General features: G+C 38.2%; 1 protein-coding gene across 1 annotated transcript; it reads right to left on the reverse strand.

Annotated features, from left to right (window-relative positions):
• Positions 1–8,233: 8,233 nt before the first annotated feature.
• On the reverse strand, positions 8,234–9,923 carry LOC124180684 (adipokinetic hormone/corazonin-related peptide receptor variant I-like). Its single transcript, XM_046566429.1, has 4 exons — positions 9,780–9,923; positions 9,177–9,298; positions 8,958–9,063; positions 8,234–8,266 (listed from the first exon to the last, which is right to left on the reverse strand). The coding sequence occupies exons 1-4, from the start codon at positions 9,921–9,923 to the stop codon at positions 8,234–8,236; spliced, it is 405 nt and encodes a 134-aa protein (XP_046422385.1).
• Between the last annotated feature and the right edge of the window lie 9,652 nt (positions 9,924–19,575).

Raw genomic sequence — 19,575 nt, forward strand, 5'->3', positions numbered from 1 at the left:
GTTGTTTTGGCAAACCCGATTGCCGGTGTTTTATCAATCACGTAACATTTTTTCACCTATCAAATTTCGAATGCATGTGATGAGGACATTATAAAAGTCGGAGCCAAAAATTTTATCGTCAGTCTGAAGCTGTTCTTCCTGCAAATTAAAAGTGATCCCCAATAACGTGAATTTCAGCCCATCTTAGAACTGTTTATCAAAAATATTATAGAAATAAAACATCTGCTGCGGATCAAATATGACCTGAATCGTCTTACAAGAGAATTTCATCAAATACGTATCAATCATAAGAATCATGGATTTCTCGCAACTGAACGATATAGTGACAGTGATCGTAATGAGAAAGAAAAGTAACGGATACTAGACTTTCTGGTAGCAGCTACGAAACTAATTTTCATTTTGTACCTAGAAGTATATTTTTCGATTTTGGTGAAATATGAAAATAGTTAAGGACTGAGCGGTAACCGGAGCTGAAAAGTTTTCTCAGTGTATAATTCATTTACCGTTAGATTTATAGCTTACCTTTCTATTTTATTACTTTTCAACACCTTTGAGATGTAAGAAAAGTATCGATTTCTGTGGAAAATCACTTTTTCTAATTTCCCTGAAACTTTACGTTTTTGAACCTCTAGAATCCGAAAACCAGGTTATGAGAAAGATATTGGTCTGTCCAAAAAATTCGTGCAATGATCTCAAAAATGGCTGGATGGAAAAATTCGAACCTTGCAAGATTTTGCAATCAAATGATAGGTATGAAAAATTGCCACATATCGTTCAATCTGAAGTTCCTGTTCTACTGGAAATAAATCGATTTTCAATGTTCTACCGACAAGGATATACTCTTTCTAAATAAACGATTATGTTCTCCTCAAGTTATATATTTATTTTTAAAAAAATGTGTAAAGTTTTTGTCTTACAGAATTTTTTTTTCCTTTTTTTCGTTCGAAACTTTTTCATTCAGCTGCCGAGTTCTATCAGATTCAGATTTTCCACTCGGCCGCTTTCGAGATCATCGCGGAAGTTTCTAGAACAGATCGAGAGATTCTTCCCTTTTCATGGTGACGAAAACTATTGTGAAAAAACTGTTTTTCCGTCTTGTTTTAATGTAGAACCGTACGGTAATGGACATTTTTATTGCCCATCATTTCGCTGTGAAATCCTTTAAGCTTTAAATTTTTCAACATCAATCCGTTTCTGATAGAGTTCATCGCGGGCAGAACGAGATCTCTTTGAAACCATTTTTTTTGGACACGAGAGGTCCAAAAACATAAAGATTAATTGAAATTGGATAAAGTTATTTTCGACCTGAACGAAAACCTTTCTTACAAGCTCGTCAGCGATGAGAAATAAAAATGTGGAGGGAAATTGTTTCTTTCTGCATTTTAAAACTAATATGTTCACTTCGAATCTCAGGTTCTTTATAGTTACTTTGATTTTACGACTGTTTCTATTTACTTTCACCCTTCGATTCTGAATACTCAACTATTCATCTCTCTGACGCGTGCTCTATTCTCACTGGCTCTCGCACTCTTCTAGCTGTTCCTCCTCAGCTCTTACTCTCTGACTCTATTCAATTGAAAAATTTTTTAAAATTACTCACTGTAAATAAAGACTTGCCATTATTTCCATTACACGATTTCTAATTGGTTTTTTTCCGAATTTATGTCATCTGGGCCAACGGGTGAAACTCATCCCCAGAACATTTCTCTTGAAACCTTGAATACCTATTTGTTCTTGGGATTTTGATCTTGAGCCATGGGTAGACTCGATATTACGTCCATTTCGGCTTTTCTGGAAAGGCCAATGAAATTTCGATCTTTGCCTTTCGTGCATTTTATAGAAAAGAAATAATTTTTGTTGGCTTATCTTAGTTCCAGAAGCTTCGTGTTGAAAGGCAGACGCCTTTTGTTGCCTGAAAGATTTTAATGCTGCACGTCTGCATACGTTGATGCATGGTCGAAAATATGGTGAAAATTTTCTAACGACGAGCTATTCTAACGAACCGTTGTTTGATGCGCAGTAGATTCTGGCCAAAAGCGTATAAGAAAAGGTCGTCAATGTTATGACTTTGCTTCAGCGATTTCCAAAAAAGGGCATGAATCTGTTTGGTATAATCGACATTGGTAAAATCGAAGAAAAAATATTCCGCAGTGATAAATGAACCAATAAACCTTACTCAAAAGTGAAATGCGCTGCACGTATCTACGGGAATATAAATTCCTGAGCCTGCTGGCGTGTAAAAGGATGCGTTGGTTCTAAAATATACGCGTGTGACCGTTTCCAGAATGTTTGTATGTTCTTTTACTTACCATTGAACTATGATTTTTGGTATGCGAGAAACGATATAAATGCAAAATCAATTATAATAATACGGATATCAAATTAACTGATTGCCAATCCAAAATCTATGAAAGCAAATGAAATTAGACAATAAAAGGAAAAATAGGAATTGAATAATCTGGACACCTAGGGTCCGGAGGGTATAACAATCAATATACGTTTGCTGCACATTCATTTATTGTATCAAATAATCGCACACGGCACATTTCTATGATTATTCAAAAGATTGTCAACATTTATAATCTGCGAACGGAGGACTGTGGTGTCAGATAAACTCTGACTTCACCGATGACATCGCGAGACGTCTGATCTATAATCGGATATCTCTAAATCTCTGTATCACAACGAGGTGTCTGAATGCGTGTAACAAATGTATTCCTTACCAAACGGACGGATTGCTGAAAATTGGTAAAATTAGGGTAATTGTCTAATGAAGAAGTTGTAATTAGTTTTAAAAACATAACCTGTTGCTTGTTCGACTGAGGTCTCTTTTAATGCTTAAAATTCACAGCCATAAAAGTCTCCGGCAGAGATTTGTCGAAAATTTCGATATCTCCGGAGGAAATGAGATGAATCTTGTCAATTCAAATCGGCACGATTACGAAACTTTTACGAAACGATTACGAGTAAGAGGATATATGTATTTTAACCATCAACAATAATTGTACCGGTAGATTCACAATGAACAATTAACATTCAATATCGTACACGGATTGATATTATAATCATTTATCGAACTCAAGAAGATGCAAAATCATACTGGCCAGTCGATATTATTATACGGTAACAGGATCCGTTATGATCAGCCACTTAATTGTGAAGGTTATTATGTTTTCTATCACATTGACCTTATGGTGTCCGTAGTGTAACGAAGGTACCTCCTTACCCTCCTTACCCTACATATTTTAAAAGAGAATATTATAAATAGATGAATTAAATGGTTGCTGCACCAACCACGATTATTGTAACAGCAGTCCTTCTCTAGACATAAGCTTGAGAACAGGAATTTTGTGAATATACGACATTTTCGCATCTTATTTTCTGTGTTTCACTGAATTTTGCTGTATTATCGGAGAACCGCTCAATTTGTTTGTAACATAAAAGTTACAGTAGGTATAACGGAGGGTAGTTTTTGCATCAATAATATTCGTGTAATAAAATTATGTAGCTTAATATATAATACGAGACGTCAAGTGCGAGGAACCGCGTATAATACCTTAGCATTTACATGAACATTCATTACTCAATACCAGACGTGGGAACGCGCAGCAATTAGTCACAAAATTACTCAGAGCGAGTAGATAAATTAAAAAAATTAATTCCTCGTATAAATGTCTGGCAATGAGTTTGGAAATTTTACAGATTCGAACGGATCGGGAGTTTCGTTAGTCGTCTAATTTTTTTGTTTTTTTTGAAGTTATACTTCTTTAGGCGCGTTATGAAAAACTGATGAGAGTGAAATTTCAAGATGCGCGCGCATCACTGTAACACAAAATTAACAGGATGAAGTTGCCCACTCAACCGAATTCATTAAGTCTCGAAAAAAAGCTAATGTTGGTACGCTTGTCGCCTCTGATCACTGTTTTCATATTTATTTATAATATTTATCCACATGGTTTTAGTTTTTGCAGTCACAACACGTGTTTTATTTTCATACAAGTGCGAATTGTATATGTGGCAATAAAATATATTCAGTAGTGATTTAAATTGAATATTTGGATTAATATTATTTACTATTTGTGTATATTATTTATTGATATAAATTAAAATATCATTATTTAATATAATTAATACTAAATATTATTAAATTATCAACGTTGAATATTTATTATTGGTTTTTTAATATTTACAAAATAAAGAAATAAATTTAATAGAACATTTAATAAAAAGTTCGTGACAAAAATTTAATAGATTATTTAAATATAATGTTAGACATCCGTTATTTGTTTCATTGTTTTTTTAATGATGCCAAAGACGTATAACTTCTCACGCGCGTACATAAGTATATGCACCCATTTATTTTTTTTATTTTTTCACGCGAAACGCACTTTTTTAGTCTCAGAGTGTCGCCGCAACAGCTCTTCGTACGGTGAGTCTTCCATCTCTTCCAACCTCACGTCATGATTTTCTTCGGGAGCACGCGAGAGACAGCAAGAACACCGCGTTAGTTCCCTTCGACAATCTATGACGTGGCTTCCACATATTACCGGATTCACGCACGAATTTCCTATAGCCAGGATAAATGAATATTCCCGGAGCCACGTATCGTCTCGCGGCGAACTCTCTCTGTCAAACGTGTACCTGCGAACAAGGAATAGTTATTTATGCTACATGTGGGATAAGTAGCAAATAATCGGACAGTCGTGTTGTTGCGACATGAGCGCAAGGTTTATGAGACATTCGTATGAAGACTCGTCCTTACAGCGAATGTCGCAATCACGACTGTCTGTTTTTTACAAAAACTGATCTGGAAGTCGAATTTGAGAGGAATATAATAATTTTAAAACTAAAATTACTATAGCGGCATCAGATGGCGTTTGAGTAGTTTTTAGTAAAGTGAAAAAGATGGAGTGAGTTTAATACAGACGAGCACAGTGTGGTTATATTTCTATAGTAGTATAGTTTAGTTGGAATCTGTCCAGTTATCTGATACTTAACCGAACATGTGCGTTTATGAAACACATACAGTCAAGTATGCGATTATTGTGTATTTCGGAGATGACATACAGCGCTCGAAAAGTCAACTTCCAGAGCAGGTCTGGTAAAAACAGTATTAGCTGAATTCGATCCGTGATATTTATCGGATCAACGCCGGATTATCCACTAGGCTACCGAGGCTATAGCCTAGGGTACCACGGTTCAGGGGGCGCCGTTGCATCGTTTTTTTCCACGACGCTGAAGTTAGCCGCAAGTTTCGGTCCCAAATTGCGTTGTTTCTCGGGAGTTTGAAACTGTCTTCCACATATTCCACACGTTTATCCGAGTAATGACACTTCTTGACGTATGCTATAACGTGAGAATCATCGAAATTTATAGTTCGGGGACTTCAGGCTCCTGTTCATCCCTGGATTTTGGCAACATGCGACCGAAACCCGGGGCTAACTTCAGCGTCTTTTTTCTCCCGAACCATAAAGTTTGAAAATTCAAATTTTTCGTAGACAATAAAATTTTCATTGAGAATGATGGAAGCAGAATGATAAAAAAAAACACACGTGATATACTCTTTTTATTGCAAAGTATTGTAACGCCCATTCTCCCACAATTGTAATTTAATTTTTATTGTGCCGCGAGAGGTGCGCTCATAGACTTATACATATAGACTGTGCAGTCCGTGTACCGAGCTGAAGCCCTAATTGAATAGAAAAAGCAACAGCAGGAGTCCGGATCTCTCTGCTGCACGGTCGAAAGAGTGGAGAACAGCCGCCAGCTGGGAAAGCAATAAGACAAGCTAGGAGGTATACTTTTATATACGCTACGTGTTTCCCCCGCCAACTCACCGATTAGAGTGAGAAAATTCTAAACCGTTTTTGAAACTGTGAATAATCAAATTTCTCCAAGCATTGTCCTTTTCTTTAAAAAAACTTCTGGAAGTAGGTATGATGTTGGAAGTAAGCGATGTATATGAACAGAACAGGTCGGTCGTTGCCCAACATGTTTATATATTTTGTATGTATGTGTGACGTATATCGAATCTGTTTTGTACGACGGCAGGCAGTATCGTTTCTGTTCTAATAAAGCATTGTATTAAATTGGTTGTCACTTAAAAACAACATTAATCCCTAAAATATGATTTTAGACCGTCTAAGCTGTACCCCCCGGCCCCTCAATCAAGTTGGACCAATACTGTTAGAAAATTCCATGAAACTTTGTCTTCTGTCGAGTTAATCGGGAAACGTGAAACAAGTATAGAAATACCTCATACGGAAACGTTCTCCATTATTTGAAATGAATTGATGTTTTTCTACTTGTAAAACGGATCATTTATTACTTCGATTTTCTGAACCTTTTGCATTTCTATGTGGCCTTTTTTTCGGTCCATCCATAACTTTTACCGTCTCAATGCATCAACCCAAGAGGTTTAAAACAGAAGTGGTGTAAGTAAAACAAATGGCAGAGCTCGCAATAAGATCATCAAAATATCGATGTTAGTTCGAAGGTTTGTCGCAAGTAATATTTTACCCCGCACGAATTGAGCTATTGCTTCTGACATCATTCATCATAATATCGACTAGATGAGGCAAAAATGTTCGAGATACAGTATTCCATTGTGTGTGGGATTATGTACCTCTGTACAATCGCAATTCTATACTTGGACATGAAATGCGTCCTTTTAAGATTCTGCGGTATTGACGCGCAGCCGTGAATCTGGCCACGGTATAATTATTTAAAAAAATTAGAGCGTTCGTGCACCGGTGATAAATGAAAATCGAAAAAAAAAAAATTCCAAGGAACAATATGCGTAATGGCCGCATTCAAAGTAGAATAATTCATACATTTAAATGGAAATAATAGTGGACCGTGATAGTGAAGTGGGTCGTAAACTACACGAACGATACCAGCACAAACGACTCGTAATAGTTTCTTCAACGAAAAAACAGCATGAAACACACAAATCGAACGCTCACCATAACGTCAAGACGACATAGGGAGTCCAACAAATTACGAACGCCGTCACAACGGCGATGGTCACGCGGAGCGTTGTATCCTTGGTGCGTTTTATGGTACTTATCTTTGGCATACGCGAAGTTTCCATTCCGACCGTGCTGATCTCATCGCTTCCTGATGTCCCGACCTCTGAGGAATTTCACACAAAAATAATTCCGAACGCATGTCTGGTTTCGGGGGTTTCGGAATTTTTTCATTTTTAACCTTTAGAGGACGGGAAAATCTGTATACGGGGGCGACGCATAATCGACACTTTACCGATGAAAGTTGAACTATATTTTCCAGCCTTCAGCATAATTGACATAAAGTTTCTTCAAGATAAATAGAGGTACACAAAATCAGAAAGAAATGTGCGAAAATCAATTTCTTCCGGAATAAGTGCGGTAACTTCCACCGTTAGGTGGAAATTGCTAGTTGATGCCATTCGACCCGATACAAAGCAGCTTCCCAAATTTCTTTCATCAGGATTCAATTTCATGCACCCACTGTCTGGATAAATTCATCCAATGTCGAACACACACACAAATACAGGTATAACTAAGATAGCGAAGGATCCACCAACCTTGCTTGGGTCCGCGAATATTGCTGCTTCCCCCGGACAATATCCTAGTGCATGTATAACAGATGATTGTCACGGGTACGAAGTATACGATAACAACACAAAATACGTTGTTAGCGATTTCCGCAGCGTGATTGACGGAAGTTCGGAATGTTACGCACTGTCGAAACTTGGTATAGGCGGGATGACTTACATGAATCGCGAACATCTGCAATAACGTAAAAAAGAACCGCAATGACTAAAAGCATGGTTCAATTCCATACATGCAGGCCCAGAGAAACCCTTTGACTACTGAAAAGCGACGAACTGATAAGCTTTCATCAAAATATCATCAAAATTCCCAAGTCTTTGCTCTCTTTTTTTATATTCTTTTATTTTATCTTCAGCTTTATTTTGTCTACCGCGTTGTTGATGGCATTTGATTTTTATACACAAGATGGATTGTTATAAAGTCTATATGGAGACGATTTCCGCAGTACCTGCTACAATGCTTTACTCACGCAAATTTTTATGGTTAATGTTTAAAATTTAATCTTGTTAAATATGCGCCAACTGTATGTGTTCCTATATGTCTAAGCTTTGTTCATTACATATAATAAATGTTACCCTGAGGAAGGCCCACAGTAAGGGCCGAAACGTTGGGGAAAGTCTCCGTTTGTTCTACGTTTTTCACAGACCTTCATATCCAAGCATTTTAACGAACTATAACATTGAGGTCAAGAATTCATTTAACAAAAATTTAATACATAAAAGAGATTTCACAAACTTTCGTGTTGTTTCTGCGTAGAGTGAGCCGGTGATATCCGGAATTGTTCGTTGTACCTGAAATCAGCGCACCCTAATTATAACTGATACCTTAGTAAACAAGGTATATATGTCAGATGTGTACGTAGTGTAAGGTTACAATAGTCAACATCGCTGACGAATCGTATCCGGATCCTTAGCCAGTTTTCCAGAAGCGTAATTCCGACTAGCCGACACTGTCTCAGTGTAATTCAAATCTTCCAATTCCGCTCAACTCGTTACGTTGCAAATTATTTTATTCAGAGCAGAGCTTGCGACCTTTGGTTGATGTTGGTGAAGTAAAAATCAGTATACTCTGTGACCATTGTATTACAAGATGAAAAAAAAAATTTGCAAATGTGAGACAATGTGTCTCTCTATTTCAAATGAACAGAAACTCTACTGTGTACTAAAAAACTTAGGTAGAACGTTTAAAAATAATTGATTGAGATTCACAAACGAATAATTACGTTGCCAAGTAAGTCGTCCCCTGTTATTGTACGCACAGTCTCGCTTGAGTAGCCGAATAGATAGCATGATTTTTTATGGGCAGCCATATTTGAAGACCAAGAAATTTACGATATAATAATTCCAATAGTAAGGAACGCACCGGTAGCAACGCGTAGATAAGGCTGCAGATCCAAGCAACAGTCAGCATTATCTTGCCGCGACGAAGGGCGTCGCTCACATTTTCAGGGTGAAAAATCGCCAAATACCTGCGGTGAAATGAATCGATCGTTGGTACGGAGAATTCTTGATACAAAGTCCACAGACTTCAAAAATCGAACCTCCCAAGCAAGTGCTGAAAAAACAGCATTCATTTACTGACCTGTCCAACGAAAGGCAGATCAAGACGTTCCTCGATAAATAGAGACCGAACGCCTGCAGGACCAGGAAAAAGTGGCATGCCGAGTTTTCGGCCATCCACCGAGCCGCCAGAAGCCATGAGACCTGGATTACAAAGGTTCGATAAGTGTGGCATAATTGTTCGAAATCAAAGACCTTGGTAGTAAAATTCATGAAAAAAGCATTTACACAACCGCTGTACGAGTAGACCTTGAATACAATGCAAAGATACTTTAGACAATAAGTCAAGTTCTTTTTCAAACTTTTAACGGAGGTATTCACCGTTAATCAGACTGTGTATTCCGAACAAGTTACATTTTCTATTTATACGAAAGTTCCGCCAAGACTTCTCTTTCGATTAAAGTAGAACCTCGATTATCCGAACTAGTCTCGGTCCCAATTGGTACGGCTAATCGAGGTTCTGCTGTATTTGTAAAATCGTTTGGTTAACCTAGCGAATAATTCTTATGATTCATGTACTTTATGTTCTGCTTCCAACTAGTGTTTCCCAGATTTAAGGTCTGTTCGTACAACTTTTTTTTCGGAAAATTGTATTGAAATGCGTAAATGGAATTCAGTAACTTGCTTCAAGCGGTATCGTGAGAAAGGTAACGAGAAGGTCAGCGGCTGCCAGATGCCGCATCATCAGAGACATTCGAGACTTTTGGTGCCTTCGTCGTGACAAAGTGACGAAGACGGTCAAATTTCCCATTGCAGCTATGCCGAACATCAGGCAGTAGATAAAAGTGAATCTCAACCGTAGAGGAAGTGTTTCGTTATCCGACGTCAAGTCGCAGTTCTCGTCGTTGGTCAAATTCGAATCGCAACCGGAGATGCTGAAATATTTACAAATGACGGGATTGTTTAATACTCTCAAAACTACGCGCTACAGTTGGGTGAAAATTGTCAATCAGAGACGTTTAAAAGATTTCATGCGATCGGTATAAAATACTTCGTTTTATCAACAATACACGATCTTGGTTTTATCTGCATTTATCTTTCTCCTTGTAAGCCCGTTTGAGAATAACGCGACACAACGATGATGACTTTTTAGAGAGGATGAAATAACTCCGTCCAGCACAAAACTTTCTTTCAGTCTCAAGTTACAAGTGCGGAAAGTGAGTGATTTCTGACAAGCATGAAAGGCGAGTTCCGCGCTTACGCGTTTTTTCCAACTGGCTGTATGACAAAATTGGAAGCGATTGTCCAAACCATGTAAAATACCTCCGATATGGTTCGGACGAACGCTTTCAAATTTTACAAAGTGTTTAAAATAAAAGTGAGAACAATTTGTAGAATTTTCATTAACCTAGCACAATTTCGACCTACGCGCCTTTACATCCTTAACACACAGGCTAATTTTTTACATTTTCATCGAAGGATTATTTATACACTAGGCGGCAGTGGGTGCACTTTTAAGTTCTTGCTGTGCATTTCAGTGCTCGTTACAAAAACGATATGAAATTGTTTTGCCATATGTTTTCGAAGTACAAGAAACCATGGAACCATGGCCGCAGCAACCGGAATTATAGAAAAAGGATATTCAGGCTATCAACTATTATTATTCTTATAAATAATAATGTCTTTTTATCATTTTTAATTACCTACACGAATTAGGTTGGATATAATTCAACATTTCTTCTGCAGTAGCTAAATCGTATAAATTTTGTCTCATTCCTAAATTTACAAACAATTGTAATGCTGCGTATACATTTGATCTATAAAAGTTTTCCGGCACAGGAAAAGGGATGATTGAATACGATAGTTATTCAATTGCTTTTATAATGCCCGAAACGCTCGATCAATAGGCTGAATCAACTATTTGGTTTGACACTGCCTCGGAACAATGAAAAATAAAAAAAAAAAATGAAACCTAGCAATTTCGAGATTCACACGCTTCGCAGCAAATAAAATAGTTTGCACAAGAATTCTATTTTTTTCTCTTTTTCGGGAATGCAATATTCGTAAATTACATTTACAGACTCGTAAGATTAACTTATTGTTAGACGCACCGTTGTTCTTCCATTGAAGCGTTGACAACAGATTTCACGTTCACCTTAAAAATCACACCAGCGTAACCGCGCCGCGGGGGATGAAAAGTTTTCTCAACTACCGAATGTCGATGGATAAAGAAATACGCACAGTGCAACTGCAGCTGTAACCGCGATCAGGAAAAACCCGCAAAAACTTTGAAAACTTTTCCGCCACTCAAATCGCGTAGATCAAGGGGAGCTTCTTTGCTTGTCAGTGTTGTGCCACAGAGACGCACGCAACGAATAACAACTGATACTCCAATTTCCCTGGTTTTCATCCCCTCGCGTCCTTATCGTCTACGCAAACTCACCGATACGTGGAACATGATCTCGACCCGGTGGTGATGCTTGCAACAGGTGGGGGTAAAAAACTGGAATAAACGCCCAATAGGCGGGGGCGCGATTTTCGCGGGGTTGCAAGATCTCATTCGTAGAATTTCACAATACAGGAATGCAACGTATTACACGAAACTCAACGTCTGTATAAATGTCAACGTGTAAAAAGTGAAAATATTTAACGGTCAGAAGGACTTTGAATATATCAAGCCGAAACGTAGAATCGTAAGAATGCTAATAATTCTCTACTTGGGCATTCTATATTTCGCGTTGCGACCTTTTGAGTTTTCTATATTTCAACCTTCCAAATTTGCAAATTTTGCAATAATTATAGTATTTATATAGTTGTGACCCTTCTATCGTACGGCCATTCTACCATTTCACGCCCACCCGTTACAGTGCAGTTTGTTGGTTTTTCAGATTTTATCGTAATTAATAACGCAGCTTTCGATATGAAACGTAAATTGGGTTAGCAGTTGTGGTCAGAAAAACTCGTTCATTTTACCATTTTGCCTCAATGTACGAGTCATTCGTAAATTATTTCCACTGATTGAACTGGTCATAATTTGACGTTGTTGCAACAACGACACGCGTACTTAATCGTCTAAATGCTGTGCAACGAAATTTTGGATTTTAATCGAGATTAATACAACAGATTTTTCCTCCTGCAGTTTATAATTACTATTGAAATGACGGTTTAATTGCTTCGGAAATAACAATTGGAAAAAACATGCTGCCGCTTTTGAAAAATGTTTAATAAAGGAATTGTTTGCAGAGTCTGATCTTCATACGTTCCAAGCGCTATTCTACGAAATTCAACTTGTTCAGTGGTGAAAAATCGTGAATTGAACCCACAGGTGGGCGTGCTGCTGAAGAACGCAGGAATGAGTTAGGAGAATTCTTAAGTGTTTACAGACATTTCGGAAGAAGCAATTCAGTCGGGATATTATATGACAGCCTAATTGGATTCCAATCGGTAAGAATTATATGAGCAATTTAGAATACGAAGCAAGAATGAAAGTCTATCCTGAATTTTCTCAGTTTCAAATGTGACTCAGGTTACATCTTCTGTATTTGAATTCGCGACACGATGAACATACGAAGATGTTTCGTCGATTCAAGACTTTTCAAAGTACTGATAAAATTTTTTAAATAAGTTGCTTCGTTTAACAGGACCTGAAAATTTTTAGTGTTCAGAGTTAAAAAAACTAATGACAATTTTTTGTAGTAAGGGTGAGATTTTGACAAGGTTTGAATATTTGTAACCTGAAAGCAATACCGTGCGAAAATTTATTCTTTTATTCAAGGTAGCGTTATTATTCGAGATCAAGGAACGCGTGGAGGAAATGAAAACGAAGTGCATAAAGCAACGTCGTGACCGCCTGACGTTGATAGTGACACGCCTCGCTTTTCATACTGTTTCCTTACAGCGTATTCATTTTCCTCTCCGTGTCTTTTCCCCCCCTGAAATGCAGTCCACTACTGCGCCAGGTTTTCTTTCAGTAGGCAATACCTATCTTTCTTGTCCCTGTTTCCTTGAGATAGCCCGAATTTAACAAATAAACTCACTTTTAACATCTTTCTGCAAAGAACCAACAACCAGCAGCTCCCGAGAAACCCGACAAACTTTACAGTGTACAATAGGGCTAACAAATAAAGCGCAATCTAGGATTGACCATAAAGTTATAAAAGGGTCCTCTGTTCGTAATGAGCAAACGTCGTTCCAAATAAATCTCACAGGAAAGTATAAAGGATGGAAAAGCGGATACATCTTGAATAGGATTTCTCGTTTTCAAGTGTCGAGATTTACCATTTACACAATAATACTAGTTGACACAGCAGCCGTATAGATACGGACAAAAAATTAAACACTTGACGATGACTAAGTATCATGATGGCACGAGCGTGCCAGGATGTGAAAGTGGTGTGAACACAACTTCGTTACATTACACCTAAATCTGAAATTAGGGCGAATTTATAGATTTTGTTTTAGACTATTTTCTCGCAGGGTAAATAAATTGTGCGTGGTGACGTTTTAATGACCGAGCTGGTTACGTGGAACCAGAACTTCTGGCACCATTCACGTGCATTTCTTGATGTTTTTCTCAACAATTTCCGTCATAATTTATTCAATTCTTCCGTGGATCTAGGTATATTGTATATCAATAACATACGGGGAGCTTTGCTGCGGGCTGTGGAGTTCACTAGCCCAAGACTGTACACCACGAAACTTGTGAAAATTCAAAAACGTCAAGAATTGTTACTGACAGTGGAGCAACGCGATCGATGAGCTCTTAACGGAATTAAATAACGTCAACTCTTTCGCAAGTTTTAGCGTTTAATATTACTGCTTCGTTCAGCTTTATTCGTATTCAAGATTGCATATTTGCACTTTTAATTTCGGAGGGTTGGGTTCATCGTGCTTTTTGATGATCTCTAATCGAATTAGTTACTGTGACTTTCAGGGTAGGTCGTGAATTTTTTTGAATTCTTTCTTATCGTTGTCGAACGCATGGCGAGGAATCAAACTTTATAAGACATGGCGGCAGACTGCGAAAAGACACTGTTTTCAAACTTTCAGCCGTGATAACAGACGTCGCTATCAGCTTATCAGCTCATTTTAACCGGCTATACCTAAAAATGTGCGAACTCGTTAAGCAAATGAAATTTTCACCATTCAGATTCGAACGTGCGATTGGAATAAGTTTCGTTATATTCACTTTACGGAATCGTTGTCAACGAATCGTCCAAAGTGCCTGAAAAGTTGATTGATCAATAATAATCAGCTAATTGGAAGCTAAGAATCAAAATTAACGTCCGTCAAATCGTGATATTTGTTCAGGTTAACTTCTCAAAGTCACTCACGAAGCTCCGCATATTTTCAAACAATTCAATACGTGTTATTTCCCAATATATCCTCCTTTCCTACCGACGTTCTAGAAATCAGAGACGGTTAAATCGGCTGTATTGCAATTCCTTCAATCCCCCGGATGTTTTTACATCGATCGTCATGGCGACGTCGTCTCGAGATCCTATTTTCATCTATGCTCTCTGATATCCGCATCCTCGACCGAGTGGGTGTCGCCAGCTTCCAGTGCGGAATTTATTTTTCAAATTCATCCAGACCGTTCAATCGTAAAGCGGATAAAACTCCTGTGCACAATCTCTCCAATTGAATAAAAGAAATAGGTCATTGTACGCATCAAGATCCGTAGCCCGCGATCCTCGGAAAAATATCTCTACGCATAATCTGAATTCACTTCAGTATCATAGAGTACAGTTTATCCTTCTGCATCTTACATGTACGAGGGGTATTTTCAAAGACGAAGAACTGTCGTGTAACAGATTTCCTTTATTTCTACTCACGATTGAAGTTTAAGGAAAATCGTACGGTGAATTAATCATTGGTTCATTCAGAATGAGTTAAATCCCCTAAATACTAAACAATCTACGAACTAAAACGTCTTATATTATTTCACATTAATGGTTACGTTTCAAAGTATTTCCTCACACTCGACCGTTGAGCGGTCCAACTACCTTTCCATTGTCAAATTATTCAGTAAATAATTATAATTACGATGACAAGCCGAGTGAGATGATCAAAAAATTAGGACAATGAATGAATAAAAGTAAATAATCACATTCGCGATGCGACGAAATTCAAGGTGGATTTTAAATGATGGCCGTTGATCATCTCCGGACAAAAAGTTTCAATTCGAAGTGAATTTCAAATCTGTAATACACAAAACAGTATGGCCACTCCTGAAAATTGATAAAAAATCAGAATTATCTAAGTTTTCCAAATTTTTAGGAAACTACATTTTTTTGCTGTAAATTTCAGAACATTTCTTTGTCAGTGTGAAAAACGTAAATAAATTTCATTATTAGGCCAAATTTAGTTTGGAAGCCACGAATTTTTTGCTGACTTCATTTCTAAGAAAAAAAGTCATCAGTTCTTCAGAACGTAAAGCGGACTCGACCAATTTAGAGGAGCCAAAGTACACGATCCAAAGTTTTGTTCATTCTATAGTTTCTGATGATTTTATGGGTCGATCCAAATTCTGAATTTGAAATGGCGCTATCAGTTTAAAACTGTATTCTTCGGATACAAACATTATATTGATCGATCTTTAGGAAGTAGGAACCATCAAACAAACGGAGCTTTAAACTGTGTAGGTACTTTGGTTCCTTTAGTTCAGCGGAGTGCTCTTACGTACTGAAAAATTCGAATTGGTTGGGGTTTTTTCATTCTTCGGATTCGATTGAGCAAAAAAATTCACACTTTTCGCACGAAATTCAGTCCCATATTCAAATTTGAACAAGTTTTTTTTTTTTACATGGGAGGAGATGTATTCTGCAGAATTTTCAACAGCAATTCAGGTGCGACTTTCGGGAAATCCGAAGATGACGTTGTCGATCTTGAAATATATTTTTCGGTCTCCAACGACCGAACGACTTGGGAGTAAAAGTATAAGTAAATTCCTACATCCTCGTATCGACTGACAAAACCATGTGGCAAAGTTTATTTTTATATGATATGGACTTTGGTTCAGATAAATCACACGAAAAATGCCCCACATATTTCTTCTATACACACGCTGGCACTATCAACTCAACGTGTGATTTTTGTAATTAAAATTTTCGAGAGAGAGTTCGAAAGTTTCGTTTTCTGTGGTATTCATACATCGGCATTCATAATTTTATTTCATGGTTTTCGGGAAACAAGTTGGATCGCATTTTATTTTTCTCCTCTTGACATGAAAATGGTTATACGTCCTTCTGGCTGCAGCCTGCTTGAGTTTCGACTTCCGGAAATTCCGTGTTGTAGTTGGAGAAACGCCCCAATTCTGGCTCATCCCCTAGTTTTCGTGAGTTGTGCCCTATTGGTTCTCAGCCTTCGAAAATATGTATATATATAATATGTGTGGGAAGGTGGAGCGGAATGAGCCACGCCCAAAGAGATGGCCACCTACTAATTTTTGTCACATTGCTACTGGGAAAGCGAAACCCACATGAATTGAAAAAGAAACTTGACCCTAAATTTGTTTAAATATATAGAAATCCTCCCGAATCCCGTGAAATCCTTTGAAACTTTTCGATTATCCCGTGTCGTGGAATCTACAAAATCACGTTACAGTCATTAAAATCACTTGAGATCCCCTGAAATCTTGCAAAGTCTTTGCAAACCTATGATAATCCGGCAGTAAAGTCTTCAATGTCCCTTGAATTTATCGAAATCTCTTAGAAATCATGTTGACGCTTTCAGTCACACGAGCCACTATAGTAGGACCCTTTTTCATATATATATTTTTTTCCCTCTTTCTGTTTTTACATTGCATGCGAAATCTGGAATTGTTCGTGCAAAAAAAAAAAAAAACCTACTTCGTGACTGGAAGGGTTAAAACTTTTAGAACCGAATGAATTTCATCGACATGCTCTTTCGTGAAGCGACGTGAAATTCTGGCGATCTGCAAATCTCGAAATTTGGCGTAGGCCTAAATTGATGAGTGATCAAGCCGTCGTCGACTACATTGGCAAATCAAATCGCCGTTGGAAGATAAAGGGTGGAGTCCATGATATACATTGACATTATATTTATTCATCGGATACACCTGATTTATAACACATTTTCGATTATTTAATCCATCTATTTAACTGTCATTAAAGTAACAATTTAGCTTCTGAGAGAAGTGTTGTCAGTACTTTGAACATAGTGCGGCATTTGTTATTTTCATTAGTTTTTTTTTTTTTTGGCAGTACTTGTATCATCGCAAAACATTACAGGGGGTAGTTGGTAGTTTCGTACGGGCCGTACGAGATATCGGATGTGGAAGAGGGGGCGAGAAGCAGAGTGTCGTTTCAAAACCTTAAAACTAAATTACAAAGAGTAGATCCCTCGTGGCGACCGGCCACGCTCCGGTCGGTAGCGTTAAACTAAATCTAATTAACATAGGTTCAAGTGCTTGATAACGTAAGATGTCTTCCTTTTGCCTTGTGTCTTTCGATGGTAAATTTGATCATGAGTGTGGTTGCTGTGTTGCATGTCTGCCATATTCCGAGGTGTCTTTTTCCGTCTCTCCGTTGGTGTGCCATTCCGCCAATCTGTGAAGGGGAGAAAGACAGTTAGTAGTCAGCTATTCGATGCGTGTGCGCATGCGCCTTGAATCTATCTACGTTTCATCTTATTTTTAATTTTTGTGTGTTCGTGTACTTGAATCTATTAAACTAATTGCTGTTTGCTCAAACCTATTTTCCGAATTGTTCAATCTCGTCCGTGTGTTTTTATTGTCCCCTTCCTGTTCTTTGTAAATTATGTGTCAAAATGCTATGTTTTCCGTTCGTGTAAATTCAGCTTATCGAGCTGGTCTCCGTAAATTCTATAACTCGAAATTACTTCCCTATCACAGATCGTGTTGCTTTTTGTACTTTTTGTTTCTCTACTCTAGATTAATCTTACCTCGGAACTTTCTCAAACTAATTTCTTGCGCCCTGTGTGTGTTATATCACTTTCTTGGCCGCAGTTTTGCGGATCTGCGCTGTGTCTCGTCGTTTTCGTCAGGCGGTGATTCCGCATATCGTAGTCCCTGTGTTCCTTTTCTGCGTGCAGCGTTGTGTCGTTTCGCAGCGTTGTTGCGTTACTATTGCGGTGTATGCTCTGCAAATAATGTTCCGAGTGTAATAAGGTATGGTGTGATTTTTCGAAATTCTCCCTACACGTGATTTCGTATTTTGTGTTCTAGTCTGTCTCTGTATTGCGAATCTTTGAATTTGTATAACAAGTTTGCTTCGAATTCTGCGCGGTTTGCCACATACCGCGGTTTAAGCGGCAACAACTTGTTGCGTCCCCTTCTAAAATCGGACTTAAATTGCCTGATAGTTGTTCGTCCGTTAGCTCGTCACCCATCCCTCATTTTCGTAGGTTTTCGACAAATTCACGTGTGTTTTAGTTCGGTTGACCCACGTACCAATTTCACATGTTTGTATAGTTCACATGGCCAACGTTGGTGGTTGTGTATTAGTAGTAATCGCTTGATATGTGTTCATTGGTAGTTAGTCGTGTGCGGGATCTACTGCCAGAATGTCGTATATGCGCGGTTCTTGAGCGTGTGTATTACTTTATATCGATTTCTCAAAATCTATCGGATTCCGTATTCGTTCGCAATTTCGGTTATTCGTGCCAATGTCTGTGAGTGCTCCGATTGTCGGCGGAGCCGGTCTGTTTTGCATCAGTGTTAGCCGACGTCTTTGTTCGTGTATCAGTGTAATGTCGAGCATGTGCGTGATATCTACTGATCCGATTTGCCTCAGTTGCATGCGTTTTCTGTGCATTACTCCGCGATTTTATTCTGTAATAGGTGCATCCAATAAGCTTGGTTCACGGTTCACTACATTTCTGTCGTCTATGAACGGTTCGTGTACCTGCGTGCGACGGTTGTATGGATGCTGTATGTCTGGATGTTCGTGGAAATTCTGTGTTGTTCGGGTTCTTCCCTCGTGCGTGTATGTTCGTGTGATCGATCTTCGGTTTGACGCTGTTTCGGGTCATGTGTCAGTGCGTTCGGGTGATTTTAACCGACATCTACTCCGAACTTCCTGGAATATTCTTTGTCTCTGATGGTACCGTGATTCGAATTTTGTGTAATGCTTCTACTTTCCGTATGAAAATCTCTCTCGTCTGATTTTGTGGAACCGAATGTGGATTATGTGCGATTTTGTTGCGGGTAGTTGGTTCGTGAGAAGTATGGGACGTGGAAGAGGGGACGAAAGTTGGGCCGGAAAGAGAACAAAACGCCAAGTGTAGCGATAACCTGAATCCAATTAATCTAGGATTCAGTGCGTGCGCGCGTGTGTATGTGTTTTGCTGGCAGTTTTGTGTAAAATCGTTAATGATACATCAATTTCCGTAATTTCTGACGTCTTGGTAGGCAGTATTGAGAACATTGAGTGACATATATTTTTCCAACTCCAGCGTTTTTGTTGGCAATATTGGAATATCGTAAGATATATATTTCT

This window comes from Neodiprion fabricii, chromosome 4 (genome assembly GCF_021155785.1).
Source record: "Neodiprion fabricii isolate iyNeoFabr1 chromosome 4, iyNeoFabr1.1, whole genome shotgun sequence".
Lineage (NCBI taxonomy): Eukaryota > Metazoa > Arthropoda > Insecta > Hymenoptera > Diprionidae > Neodiprion > Neodiprion fabricii.